The sequence below is a fragment of the Lucilia cuprina genome, chromosome 2, assembly GCF_022045245.1.
Source record: "Lucilia cuprina isolate Lc7/37 chromosome 2, ASM2204524v1, whole genome shotgun sequence".
Taxonomy (NCBI): Eukaryota; Metazoa; Arthropoda; class Insecta; order Diptera; family Calliphoridae; genus Lucilia; species Lucilia cuprina.
The window spans coordinates 26,382,558-26,397,856 of record NC_060950.1 but is presented as its reverse complement, the minus strand read 5'-3'; the positions used below and the strand labels follow the sequence as shown (position 1 = coordinate 26,397,856).

Below are 15,299 nucleotides of genomic sequence, written 5' to 3'. Positions count from 1 at the left end.
AGTACATTGATTACACATTGTTTATAAATATTTGCATTTTACAGTAATGCAATTTAATCTTCAAAATTAAAAATAACCAAATATGTTTTTCAGTGCAATTTCAATGAAAAAATGCCAATATTGTGTGTGTAGTGGTGATTTTTTTATCTGCCTCTCTATCCGCCGCTATATGCTCTAGATGCTGTTGCGAAAACAACAGATAACATCTTCCATGGTTGTTTTTGCATCTCGCAAGTTAAACAACGGTACAGAAATGATCCAAGATTATATAGCTGAAGTGAGCATGACTTTGTCATATTTGAAGGATTTGTATTTCGCTTTACCGCTTAGGTGCTACTGACAAAGCAACAGAGACCATACCAAGTTAAGCAACGCCGCAGCAACGATCCGAGATTACATAGCTGAAGTACTCGAGCTTGGGCTACCCACAAAATATGTAATGATCTTTACAAAAGCTGGACTGTCTCAGAGATATCTGCAATTACATTTGTTACAGGTAACGGTTCTCTCGGAGACATGTAATTGGTTCTCTCGGTGACATGTTTGTTATACTCCTAATAAGCATACAACCCCATATCATCCTTTGTTAACATGCAACACTATATGAAAATATTCACAACACATTGCTAATGTTGCAATAACTATAAAATTGTTAAACTTGGAACTAACCTCCAAAAGCATTCCATTTTTATACATATTTTATTAATATCTGATTTTCCAAACATAAAAACAATGAAAAATATTTAGAAAATTATTTTCAAAGGAATTAAATACTCCACCTAAAGACATCCCCCCTTAAACATGTTCAAGTATTTGATAAATTAAATATTTTTGTTTACATTTTTCTCTTTTTGCTGACCATCACTGTGTGCTCGTTAGTGTGGGCAGGGTAATTCCCTTTTGTAATTTTTGATATGAACATTATATTTTCATACATAACTACATATGTATGTATGTGCCACTTTTATAACTACGCTCTATGACTACATTGTTAGCCACCAACCTTGGTTCTAACATTTAAACTGATTGGATTTTTTACGTTATAAAACAAAAAAACAACTAATAACAACAACATTAAAATAAAACTGACATTTCATTTCGTTGTTATTTTAACTGCCATTTTTCCACTACTTTATAGACGACGACACTTAGCGATATGAAATCATCATCGTCATTATCAACATTATCGTCATCATAGTCACGAAAATTAAACTAGAGAAAGCTAAAAATACGACACCTACTCAGAGGAAATTTAAGACCAAATATCTCGGCAGTATTGAAAGTGATGCACACGTACCAGGGTTTTAGAATCCTAACTTATTACAACCATATTCATAAATGTTTAATAAAGTTATTGATGGTTTATGGTATAGATAATGTACATAATAAACCTAAAATAAGTGATTAATATCTTTATTAATACGAGGGTTGGTTAGTTTATACGAAACTGTCAAGTAGAATCGAAGAGACTCCGTTGACCCGACCACTACAATCGTTAGATGTAGTAATCATAGTATTAGATCCAGCCAGTAGCTGTGAGAAATCTGAGAATATCTTTAAGCCTATACTCAGATATCTCACCAAGGTTAGATATGAAGTAATTACCAAGGAAGCGGTATCTCTTTACGGCCAAAACAGGGCATTCACAGAGGAAAAGGAAGACCGTTTCTTCCATTTTCTGTCTTTGCAACTGCGACAGTGATCATTGAAAGAAGAGCCCAAGATGATTTGCATGTCAGCCTATTACCTGGTGTCCTGTTATTACTGCTATCAGCCTCCATTTGTTCCGCCTATTTTGGTTTATAAGGTGTCTTGTGCGTTTCTCATTTAAAGAGGGTCACAATAACTTGGCCCCTTTACATGTGTCTAGATTATTCTACCTATTTTCAGCCTTTTGAAGAAAAAATCTAAAGATATTGCTCTTGAGAAAACTTAACGAAGCTGCTACTGAGACGACTTTAAAAATCTCAAAAACAGATCCTGGTGAAATGCAAGCTCATCTGCCTGTTCATTAACATAGGAGTTCCTATGCGCAGGAACCCAGCCTTAACAGATCCTTCTTGCATTATCTAACCAATAAGGAAGTGGCAGTATAAGAGTTTAGTGAGAGAAGTGCCGCTTGACTATCGACAAAAATCCTATGTTGCCGGGAATATTGGGATAATGTAATACCCTACATGCTGACATTATATGGCAAGCCCATCTGCCTGTTCATTAACATAATAGTAGTTCCTATGCGCAGGAACCCAGCCTTAACAGATCCTTCTTGCATTGTCTAACCAATAAGGAAGTGGTAGTATAAGAGTTTAGTGAGAGAAGTGCCGCTTGACTATCGACAAAAATCCTATGTTGCCGGGAATATTGGGATCATGTAATGCCCTACATGCTGACATTATCAAAAATATTTCAGCCTGAAAGACACTACAGTTGTTGGGTGGGATATACTTCTTCATAGAAGACACCAGAACCAACGCCACAGTTCAATTAAGATCTGTAAAAATTCTGGTGGTATATTCTCTCCGGGATGGAAATTTTTCAAGACTCTATCAAAGTCCGTGTGTGGGGTAATATAGTCGAATGGTATGTTCAAGATTGGAGGTAACAAGCTTAAAGTCTTAGCGCGTCCATATGTTCTTGATCTCCAACTTCCGGAGAAGTTAAACCTTACTGCGCTACAAGCAGATATGGCCATTATATGCGGATCTATAAGTAGAATAATGTTCAGAGTTTCTGAAGGACTAATTCTTAGAGCACTTGTTATCCCAATACATGCTTATTTCTGAACTTTGTATAGCTGATCTACAACAGACTTCTTCTTTGTTGAAGTCCACCAAACAAGAATAGGACGTACTATAGCTGGATACATCCATGTATCCATATTGGGACTAAGTCCTCGTTTCATTTCAAAATCTTACGACAGGTATAGTAGGTGACTGTATGTAAGAATAGGACGTACTATAGCAGTGTACATCCATTTTACCAAATGGGAATTAATTCCCTATTTCATTCCAAACATCTTGCGGCAGTTATAGTAGGCGGCCGTTGCCTTCTTGACTCCGTGTTGGATGTTGACGTTGGGTTAGTCTTTAAATGAGTTTTAAAACGTTTTAAACTAACTAATGTGTACATGCATACTTAAAATAGTTTTGAAAATATTATTCTGTTTCAAGTAGAACTTTTAAGAATCACAAAAATATACAGGGTCTAAAAGGGTTAACTTTACTACAGAAAAAAAAAAAAAACTAAAAGAACATGCAATCTCTACACTCAAACACCCACATATATTAAGTTTCTTTATAAAATGGGAAATCTACTTTCAAATCCTTTCTCTACACTCTATACTACAATGTAATTAATCAAAAAAAAAACAAGGAAACACGTAACTTTATAATTTGAAAGAAGTTTGGTTTTTACTTAAAGTTCATAACGCTATTTTTTTGCGTCTCATTTTATTTACATGGTGGTGGGGTCAACTTCCCTTCTCCTTCTTTTACTTTATAGTTAATAGTCGTATTTAATAATAAAAAGCTCTATTACTACACCATTTCTCATTATAAATATATAATTTTCCAAGAAAAGTATATATTTTTAAAATTAAATCCCTTACCGCATTTTTCGCCCTTATTGGACGACATAAGGAGTGATATTTTATTGACTTATAAAAGTATAACTTGGATCCTTATCAAATTCCACAACGATTTTATCTTGTTCGTCCATCTGTCTATTGTAAACACAATAGAGCCTCAAAGAAACAAAGCAGATTATTTGCTATTGTTAAGCATAGTTTGGAATTAAGGTCAAATCGGTCCTAGATTTCCCTGAAAGTGGTCCTACGAAATGTAGTTATTAATATTATTTTCTTTAGATCCTGGTAGGCCATAACAAAGTTGAACTTCCTTGCGTGTTCTATTAAATTACAGTCTTGCTTTCCTTAAGGTATACCCAATCCATTGTAATTTTCTCCTTAGGATATATTCTTTTGTCCAAATTATTCTTGGTTTTCTCTCTAATCTTTGGTTTTAAATACTTTTAGGTCAAAATACATCTAAGCCTGTTGTGCGCTCCTTCAAAACTGACTCCGGTCTACTAGAGTAAAACACTAACCACTAATCTACCTTAAGCTTCTCCATAGACAATGCTTCACGAAGACCTGGACTGAGTTTATATCTTTCGTTACAGCGTTTCATAACTCACAATCATATTAAAGTGTAAATTGAACTTCGGTTAAAAGTAAAATTTTAGACACTTCTTCCTTTACTGCATTAAGTTTCCCTGCCTGACATCATTTCTGTTCCCGAAAAGACTAATATCATCTTTATAATCAAGATCTTCTAAGCGCCTGTTTAAATCCAAGTTTATAACCCAATCTGCGTTCCTGTAGGATGTAATATCTGGAATACTATGGATATTTGAATCTAATTTTGACGAAATCCTGACAATGTCAACTTGAGAGCATGTCCTCTCTCCATGCTCTCAATTAGTCTGAATCCGTTCATACAATTTCGTTACTAACTAGTGAACCTGTTCAGCTATAATACTAAACCTGTTTACTTAACATGCTAATTTCGCTCTTAATGTGGCCTCTCTTAGACTCTCTTTTTGCTCGCGTTAGGATTATCCCATAGTATCTTCCCAAGTTTTCTATACGGCCTTCTTTGCGTCGAATGTTTCTGCCTTTGTCTGGTTAAATGTTTTCTCACTCCCTGACCTTTATAGCAAGTATATTTACTCTATCGTTTACCTATAATATTCCACTGACCTCGTATCTTTATGCAAAATTTACTACTGTGAGTGTATTTGCTTAAACATTGATCTTATCCCAATTGCATTTAGGACTAGATGTAGCTGTGATTAGAAAGATTATAGAAAACACAAATGTACATTAATTTCATAGTTTAAGTCCCCGCTTAGAGCCTTACAAAACAGCAGATTACAGCAGGAGTTTGCTTTAATGTTCCGCTTGCACACGATCTCCTGTGTCTCACAGTTTCCGAAAATTTCATAGAAATTTATCGGAATATATAAACGTAACTCAGAATTGGCCGTATTACGCTAGTGTTATATAGAACTTACTACTGTAAGTGTTTTTCCTTAAACCTTGACCTTATACCAATTGCTTTTAGGACCAGATAAAACTGTGATTCGGAAGATTAAAGAAAACTCAAATGTACATTAATTTCATAGTTTTTGTCCCCTTTTAGAGTCTTGCAAAACAGCAGATTACAGCAGGAGTTTGCTTTAATGTTCCGCTTGCACACGATCTCTTATCAACGATCAATGTCTCATAGTTTCCGAAAATTTCATAGAAAACCACCAGAATATATAAGCGTAACTCAGAATTGACCGTATTAAGCTAGTGTGACATAGTTGGAATCCCATTTTGATCCCAATTTCCATATTTAATTTCCGATCAGGGATTAGGTCTACTTATTCAAACCTATCGTTTAAAATTATTGATATCTTCCTGTCCAAAACTAGCTTTCAGAATAAGCATAAACTTTCGTCTTTTTAAAAAAAGAAGCTCCCCTCAACTAAAATGGGTTGAAATTCAGCCGTTCAAGACTTGTATTTAGAGCCTCCAAAATCCTTGTATAAATAATTTGCGTCCTTGCAACATAGAAGTACATACACGCAGAGAAAAACTATAGTTCGACATGGTTACTATAACTAAACTATGTTCTCTGTAACAATATACTGTTATCAAAAATATATAATTGTTATTTTATTTTCTATTTAAACAATATTGTTGTTATTGCAATCATGTTCATGGCAATTATAAATTTGAGTATGATTCACTGTTTTTGTTGTTTCTCTGCGTGTACATATATATTCTGAAACTGGTGTAAATCTTTCATCAATTAAAATCTTTAAAATATCCAATATAATTAATACTCTCTTCCCAATAGTTATACAGAACATTTCACAGCTATTCCGCATACTGTAGGGTCATCCACTTTATTTAAAAAGTGAAGAGAAACATCTTAACAATTTCCCTTAAACTATTCAAAATTTATACTTTTTTTATAAAAGACAACAACTTTAAAAATCTAAATTTTAGTTCTAAAATTCTGAAGTTTAATTGAAAATGGTGTAGTTTTTTTCAATGTTTAATGTTCTTCTCTTTCTTACTTGAAAAAGTCCTTTTACGTCGTACATGTAAAGTATATAGTAAATAATATTGTGATTTCCGTGGCGCTAAAATTACTTGGACTTATAATTGATTGGCATTTTTCTAAAGTATTATGTTTTCCTTTCGAGACCATTAACTAGTACAGTTTTAGGTAATTTTCTTTTTAAGGTCTTAGGTAGTTATTTTGATCGCTGAAAGTGCTTGCAACTTTGTCCGATAATTATCTTACGTTTTAGCAATAATGTTCTTATTAATAACATTTTCATTTGCGTTTTGGGGCAGAGCGGTTATTGTGGTTATTGTTGTAAAATTAGAAATCAATATCTTCCAAATATTTAACTTTACCTCTTGAGTATATTCTGCAACTTATCTCCGATGTACACATGTGTATTTCTCAAGGGGGTTCCTGAAATCTAGAAATCCTTAAATGTTATTAGTTACTTGAAGAGAACATAATCCTTACGATTAAACAGTGGCTGATATATAGCCTGGATATTCAAAATTTCTAGGGAAATCTTAGGACTTCTCCGGTATAAGATTTAATAAATCTCGAAACTCAGGAACTCTTAGATTTCGAAATACCAAAAAACCTAACTATCACTTTTGTTTTATTACCCCTTGCAGGCATATCATCTCTCTCAAGTTGTGGCGATCCGGAACGCCTACCAGAACTGCCGCCCGGCGATGAGCAACGCCTACAAAGAGCCGCATTACACTTACAACAGAAACTTATCTTACGCGAATGGCTTAAAGATCATCGTCTTCAACATCACTATCAACGACTACTCAACGTTGAGGTAGCTTCCCTCGAAGATGTCTATTGGCTAGAAGATTCTAGAGCTAGTAAAATATTGGGCAAAGATTGGCAAGTATGGTCACAGGCCAGACAAAATCTACCAACATCCAAGTCACAGCTAGATGCCTTAAAAGCACAACTGTGGTCCACAGTGGTGAAGTCATCACAACATCAAGATGCCTGGACTTGGGGAGGTATGTTGGTGGTATCGGTTTCCGTGGCAGGTTTAGTGACTTTGGCCGCTATGACGCAACCGTCGTTGGCACCCGAAGCACGTCATTCTTTGCTGCAATATGTAACGGGTAAATATCTACTGCCGGCTAATTGTAAAGTGCAATGGGACTGGAAAGATCCCGCTGTTGTGGGTGGCACCATGTGCTTTGTGGTGCGTTTCTATCAACGTAATGGCCAGCCTTATCCCATCTGTGATACAGATCAATTTTTCGTTGAAGTTACCGAAGGTACACGCAAAATGGTTACCATTAGTGAATTGGGCTCACCCACAGATCCGAATAATGCAAATATAGCTAAAGTCAAATTTACCGTACGCACAGCGGGACAATATAAAATATCGGTAATGATTGGCTCCAGCCATATTGCAGGATCACCGTTTATCAAGAATTTCATACCGGGCAGCATAGATGCACGACGTTCGAGATTTATAAGGCCCGCCAGTACGGTTATATGTTGTGCCGGTTCGCCCACATTATTGCATATCGAGCCAAGAGATGAATTTGGCAATGCCTGTCAGTTTGAAGAGAATGAAGATCCGGGAAAGGTTAGTTAATTTAACATGTAAAATGTAGTACAAATGTAATTCCTTATATATAGGGTTATCATGTGGAAATCTATGATTTACATGGCCAGCCCTTGGAAAAGTTACGTAATGCCATTGCCTTTTCCTATGATCGAGTAAATGCTCGTGTAGCAGTAACCGCTTTATTTCCCGAACCTATCTGTTTGCGTGCTGTTATAAGTTACTTGGAACAAAAGCTACCCAATGGTGACTTTGATATTATAGTATTAAGCAGTAAGTATTTGGCGGACCATTATATATACAAGCAAAATTTTTATCTCAAATTAATGAAATTCCAGGTAGTGACACCACATTGGTGCATAAAAATATCGCTTCACGTAAACACAACATTTGCTATGAGGCCAAACTCTTAAGTATATTCGGTGTGGCCAAATCTAAACCACGCAAAGTACTCTGCTATGTGGGACCGAAACAAGTGAGTCTCCTTAAAACCGCCTGCATATGCAACTGTCGATGTCTTCTGAAAATTCTAAAAGAACTCTTTAATATTTCAGGTTACAATCAAAGAAATGATCTTAAAATTTATACCCAAACGTGTTGCAACATTCCGCCTTTGCCCCTCGACCAAATTTCATTTTCTACCCCAACTACCCACACACGTTCATGGCCCTATTTTCATTATAGACGATGGCGCTCAACCGAAAATAGAATTAGCCTCACGTGATCGTAATATTATAGCGGCCACGTTTACCCACTTTTTGCTGAAGAACATTGGAGGTTCGGAAACCTTTAAAGATAAACAGGATTTCTTTTATCATGAAGTGCGAAAATTTCATGCGAATTACTATCATGAGAAATTGGCTTTAAAAGTGCAAAGAGAGAAAATTTTAGAGAGCAGCATGAAGGCCACAAAAAATTTCTCTGTTTCGGATTGGTGTGGCAATTTTGAGGTGACGTTTCAGGGGGAACAAGGTAAATTTATTGCTATTTTCAAAAATCATAAGATTTTCTAATATCTCTTTCCTACAGGCATTGATTGGGGCGGCTTGCGTCGTGAATGGTTTGAACTTATATGCAGTGCTTTATTCGATCCTCGTGGTGGTTTATTTTGTAGTTTTCATGATAAGCATCAGGCTTTAGTGCATCCCAATCCCCATAGGCCGCCTCATCTGAAACTAAAGCATTTTGAATTTGCTGGGAAAATAGTGGGCAAATGTTTATATGAAAGTGCCTTAGGTGGTACCTATCGCCAGTTGGTGAGAGCCCGTTTTACCAGATCATTTCTGGCACAACTTATAGGTTTAAGAGTACATTATAAGGTAAGATGGTTGGCAATTCAAAACTTAAACAACTTTTACATTTATTTTTTTTTTAAATTTCCTATAGTATTTCGAACAAGATGATCCTGATTTATATCTATCAAAAATCAAATATATATTGGATACCGATTTGGATACTACCGATTCATTGGAATTATATTTTGTGGAGGAAATTTACGATGCCAGTGGCCAATTGACGAAAACTTTGGAACTCATACCTAACGGCTCGAAAGTGAGAGTTACAAATGCCACTAAAAATCAATATTTAGATGCTTTGGCCCAACAACGACTATGCAATAGTGTTAAAGATGAGGTGGATAGTTTTCTAAAGGGTTTAAATGGTATCATACCCGATAACCTATTAAGTATATTTGATGAAAATGAATTAGAGGTAAAACAAAGAGATTTGCAAATTCCTTTTTTAAATAGTATGTTTATTTTCATGTTATTATAGCTTCTTATGTGCGGTACCGGTGAATATTCGATAGCCGACTTTAAGGCCCATCACATAGCCAATGGCAATTCTTCGGAATTCCGCCGAGTTTTAGCCTGGTTTTGGGCCGGTGTTAGTAATTTCAGTCAAACTGAAATGGCGAGACTATTACAATTTACCACAGGTTGTTCACAACTGCCACCCGGAGGATTTCAAGAGTTAAATCCACAATTTCAAATAACAGCTGCACCTACATTTGGCAATCTGCCCACAGCACATACCTGGTAAGCTATTAGTGTTGAGAGAAAAATTTTTTATTTCACGATTCTAATACATCATAACATTAAACCCTGATTCGCAATTTCTTCATACCTATTAGATTGTAAAAGATTAAACATAACTGAAGAAGAAAATCTAGGTTTATTGTCAATTGATTAGTTTGGTATTGGAAATGCCTAATAACGATCCATAACTTAATCAATAATAATTGAACCAATTAGTTTAATTTACCCCGAAAACATACAACATTGGTCAATATTCGGCCTTAGCCCTCATTAGAATTAAAATGTTTATAACGTTTATAACAGGTTTAAGAATTCAATATTTCAATGTAACTCGTAACCCATAGAATCTTAGTTTACATAAATAGTTTCAAAGGACCTAGTTTAAAAAAAATCTCAGTTTTTTTTGTTTGACTCACAAGTTACTAATCTATAAAGGCAAACGCCCGACCATCGCGAAAATCGGCATCATTCTCTAGCCTGGTAGTCCGGTTTTATACAAACATTTTCCATAGGCTTGAGCAAACGGACGGACTTTTCCTAATTCCCGAAATCTATGTTAGATGGTTTCACAACTGAACTTTCCATTTGTCAATCAATCATGCAGTCAATCAATCAATCGGCTATACAATCCAGCAATCAATCGATACGATCAATCAATCAATCTATCTATCTATCTATCTATCTATCTATCTATCTATCTATCTATCTATCTATCTATCTATCTATCTATCTATCTATCTATCTATCTATCTATCTATCTATCTATCTATCTATCTATCTATCTATCTATCTATCTATCTACCTATCTATTTATCTATCTATCTATCTATCTATCTATCTATCTATCTATCTATCTATCTATCTATCTAACTAACTAACTAACTAACTAACTAACTAACTAACTAACTATCTGAACTAAAAAAATTTCAATTTATTTTTCTCCCTACAGTTTCAATCAACTCTGTTTGCCCGACTATGAAAGCTACGAACAGTTTGAGAAAGCCCTGCTGCTGGCTATAAGCGAAGGCACCGAAGGATTTGGCATGGTTTAAGAATGTATATACATACATATATACAATAGTTAATAAGGATTTGTGATCTCGTTATTGGAGTTCTAAATAAGTGTGTGTTCCTTAAGTTTAATTTGTAGTTACTAGCGTACAAAAATGCTTTAAATTAGTAGTTTAAGCTAAAAACAACAAAAACAATACAAAACAATTTTTAAGAGTTTTGGTATTAGAAAAAAAATCTTAAACGCTTTTTTGCTGTAAGAAATTCTAAGGCTCTAAAATATAAAAAAATATATATAGATTTAAAAATATAAAAAAATCTAAAAACACTAAAACTGATATTTATATAATAATCCTGTAATAACAATTTTAAAAGCAATACGTAATTAGAAAAAAACACCTTAAGTTTTGGACTAGAAATATTTTGACCAAAAAAAATTACACGTCCTAAAAACTTTTTTCCAAAAAACTAAACTATAAATTAAAAACAACCCCTACATTTTTTAAGTAGTAAATTGTAAACATCTTAACTAGTCAACTAGATCCACTTACACCTAGAGAAAAACCAAAAAAGAAATCGTATCAACAGCAAATATTGTGATAAATTGTAAAAATACACGCAATATTTAATTTCTTTCAAATATTTTATTTACTTTAAAACACATTACATTTTAATTTTTTTTCCTTTAATGAAAATTTTAAAACTCCTACTTTTCCCAAACACATAACTAAGCTTATATTTAATATTTATAAAAAAATCATAGATTTTGTTTTGAAATTTAAAAATCAACAAAATATTGTGTTAAATAAAAAAAAACATAATTTAATAATAAAGCAGAAAAAATAGTTGAAATTTTAGGAATTTAAAAAAGAAATGTTATTTATCATAAAGTTTAAAATAGACGAAAAAAAGAAAGAATTTAAAACAGCTAATTTACACTATTCGAGTTATCATGTGAGTAGTTTAACAGTAAAAGTAGAAGAAAATTCACCTTGAAGATATGTGTTATCGTTTATACTTTCAGATGAAAACTCTGATAGTGTAAAGGTGGCTGGAATAAATACCGTTGTTGAGTGAAAAAAAAATATATTTAAAAAATCGTAATAAATAAAACGAAAATTAGAAAAAAATAATTAATAGTTGTTCTTAATTATTGGGAGGTTTGGTTGGGTAGTTGTTGTTTCTGGAGTTTATAGCCTTTGGCCGAATAATCTATACATATATATAAAAGAGTAGCGTTACTGACTGACTGATTCATCATCGCACAACCCAAACGTCTGAACCTAGAATCATGAAATTTTGACAGTGGATGTGTTTTTGGTTATGTAGATCCACTAAGGAGGGATTTTTGGAAATTTCCACACTTACGGGTAAAAAGGGGAAAAAAGGGTAAAACGGGTTTTCTTAATTATCTTAAACAATATTAGTTATACAAGAAAAATTTTAAATTTACTTGTATCTACTCTTAAATTGAGCAGATGGTTGTCTGGTACTTTTTTTGAAATTCGTACTTTTAAGGGGTAAAAATGTGTAATAAAAGTGATTTTGGTACCTTTTTTGGCCATTTATAACTTCTGTAGTAATTAACATAATCAAATTTTTCTAAATATTTTGGATACATCTCTCAAAATTATGAGACACCTGTTTCGTACTTTTTTAAAATTCAGTCCTTTTTGGGTGTAAAAGGGACAAAACTATATTTATGGTACTTTTTTTAGCACATTAAGAAAACTTTTTCGGTTTATTGAATTATTCATATTAAATTACGGACTAACTCTGTAATATTTATTGTAATAAAAATTTTGCTATTTCACTGGGGAAAAAAGTACCAAAAAGAGAAAAATCGGGAAATTAAATTTTATTCAAACACATTGAGCCAATTTTTTTAAAATTTTAAAAAGTAGTTTATTTACTCGCACAAAATAAGCTGTTGGTATATTATTATTATTTTGGAATTCGAGTACTAAGGCCTATATAGGACCAAATTCAAGTAAATTGTTTGGTACTTTTTGAAAGTACTATTTTTCTGGAGCAAATGAGTGCAGATTTGAATTATATGAGTTTTATCTGTAATAAAAGTATATTCCTAAGCGAAAAGGGGGAAAACTGTATTCTTTGTTAGTACTTTCCACTTAGGTAAAATTTTTTCCACTTTTGGTACTTTTTCTTTCTTCAAATGATACTCTTTGTATGTTCCTTAATAAGAATTCAAAACACATGATTATTAAACATATGGTCCACATTGAATAAGATTATTTACGAGAGAACTTTTTAGTACCCTTTATCTCATAAATGGTACTTTTTTAATATTCAACCTAGGAACATTAATTTTTACATACATGGCCTTAACTGAATAATATTCTGTATGTGGGAACTATTTGTTACTTTTCCCACGGCCCTTATTAAATGAGAATTTATTGAGAGAGATTTTGGTACTTTTTGATATTTTTACGATATTGAACATAGATATTGAAAATAAAATTTAAAATGTAGAGACCTTAGTGAAGAATCTACTGAAAGGAGCTTTTTCATTCATTAAAATTATATTTTTTGAATTTTATATAATATGGAACACAGAAACATACAATTTTTGATTAAATGATAATCTATTAAAGGTATTTTATAGTACTTTTTTCGCATAGTACTTTCGAATGAAACTATAAATACAATATTCTTACTGAATGCGAATTTAATCACGTCATATTGAACGTATAAAACTGAAACATTAAAAAAATTTAATCAATTTAAATTTTCTATAAAAGTATCTACATGTGTATATAATTTAAGTTAGGGCAGCGAAGTTCCCAGGGTATGCTAGTTTAGTATAAATGACAAGTTGTAACCATAAAATATTGTACAATCTGAAGTTGCAGTCAATACAGTTAATCCATCCAAGGTGACACATGCAGATGTTAAAAAAACTCATCAAATACCTAGCAGAGTCGTCCCGGTACTAAGAAAAGGGAAATGCGTGAAAGAGAGATCATTTTACAGACCAGATCCCCCAGCAGACGCCTCCATCCGGGGTAACACAAAACATACGACATATCCATTCAGATTTACAGGCTTAAATCAACAGAGAAAATTGCAATACTTACAGCACTGTGCAGTTGACCGAAACCCCAAGAAAACCTTTGAGAGTCTCTTCTACAGCGAAGTATACAATTGGCCAGTCAGTGGTGCTCTAGAAAAGGCTCCCAAATTTTAACTTATGTGCGAATAACATCTGAGTAAACGTAGGTTTTACGAATCATAATGTAATGTTGACTGAAATCCTAGCCGAAAAGTCCTCCTAACCTTAACGTTATAGAGTTATATGATTGCCCAAGGCATGTGAGGAGAATATATGTACAATATTATTCAGATCGTATTTTGAATATAAGATTTCTGAACGTCATTAATAGAGACACCTTAATCAAATATCGACCAAGGTTTGGCAATGTGAAAGAAAGTGTTTCTATCTGGATGCTTTACGTTCATCGTTGAATTTTGCATCGTATACTCCGAATGTATCTTTTCGTCCTGATCTCATAAGGGTCACTATATACTTAAGTGATTTTATCAACTGAGATTCATAATTCAGCTCCTGTTGCATCTAACTTCCTGGAGTTCTCTTCCTTATTAGCAACTACATTTAGTTTATGGATTTGCAATATTTCGGGCCTGGCGGCCATTTTTTTACAAGTTTGAAGCTCTATTTGACATGACCATTATATTCTATTTGGAAATTGTGCCTTAAAAAAATTCTGTCTCCTCAATTGGATGAATATTGTTATATGGGACCTAAAGTAAAATCAAAACTGATTTTGTTCATTTTCAATACCAATAATCCTTATCAATATCGCTTCAAATCTAATAGAGACCCATATTATACAAATTTTCATGTGTTTCAAACAATATACAACTATAACTTAATAATTAAGACTTTTACCTAGTCTATGGACAAGTCCATGAACTAATCTAGTCTTGTCTAGTAAGGTTATTAACAAGTCTATAGATTAGCTTATTCTATGAACTAATCGCTTGACTATTCTTGTACTAATTAATTCAATATTCTAGTCTATGAACATGAACAAATCTGTTGATGTCTGAATATTCTATGGACTTTTCCATTAACTAGCCTATGGACTAATCGATTGGATAGTCTATGGTTTCTTGACTATTCTATAGACCAGTATATAGACTTGATTAGTCTATTAGTTATTCCATGGACTAGTAGTGGACTAGTCGATATGGACTTATTCGGCCGACTATTCTATGGAATTACCTACCTTATAAACTAATCGATTAGGTTTTTGACTCGTCTCTGATAAGACTATTACCTAGACTATAAACAAGTCTATTAACTAATCCATTGACTAATAAGGCTATTGACAAGTTTATTAAAAAGTTAATTAACTATTTTATTTACTAGTCGTTGGACTATTCATGGACTGACAAGTCAAACCATTTTTCTGGTCTAGGAACTAGAATAAATCTGTTGACGGCTGACAATACTATGGACTTTTCTCTTAACTGCCCTATGAACTAAACGATTGAATAGTCTATGGAACATTTTTTTGACTATTC

General features: G+C 33.3%; 1 protein-coding gene across 3 annotated transcripts in view; it reads left to right on the top strand.

The window, feature by feature from the left end:
- The window catches only part of LOC111683707 (apoptosis-resistant E3 ubiquitin protein ligase 1), a 52,986-nt gene extending 41,130 nt beyond the window's left edge, over nucleotides 1–11,856 (top strand). For 2 of the 3 annotated variants that reach the window (XM_046956398.1, XM_046956400.1), the window contains exons 3-10: nucleotides 6,755–7,704; nucleotides 7,758–7,956; nucleotides 8,022–8,158; nucleotides 8,220–8,655; nucleotides 8,713–9,002; nucleotides 9,070–9,393; nucleotides 9,457–9,719; nucleotides 10,669–11,856. In XM_046956398.1, coding sequence (XP_046812354.1) covers nucleotides 6,755–7,704; nucleotides 7,758–7,956; nucleotides 8,022–8,158; nucleotides 8,220–8,655; nucleotides 8,713–9,002; nucleotides 9,070–9,393; nucleotides 9,457–9,719; nucleotides 10,669–10,771 — 2,702 coding nt within the window. In that variant the 3' untranslated portion in view covers nucleotides 10,772–11,856. The remainder of the gene's footprint in view (nucleotides 1–6,754; nucleotides 7,705–7,757; nucleotides 7,957–8,021; nucleotides 8,159–8,219; nucleotides 8,656–8,712; nucleotides 9,003–9,069; nucleotides 9,394–9,456; nucleotides 9,720–10,668) is intronic. The other variant, XM_046956399.1, reaches the window with a different exon arrangement.
- Nucleotides 11,857–15,299: the final 3,443 nt, after the last annotated feature.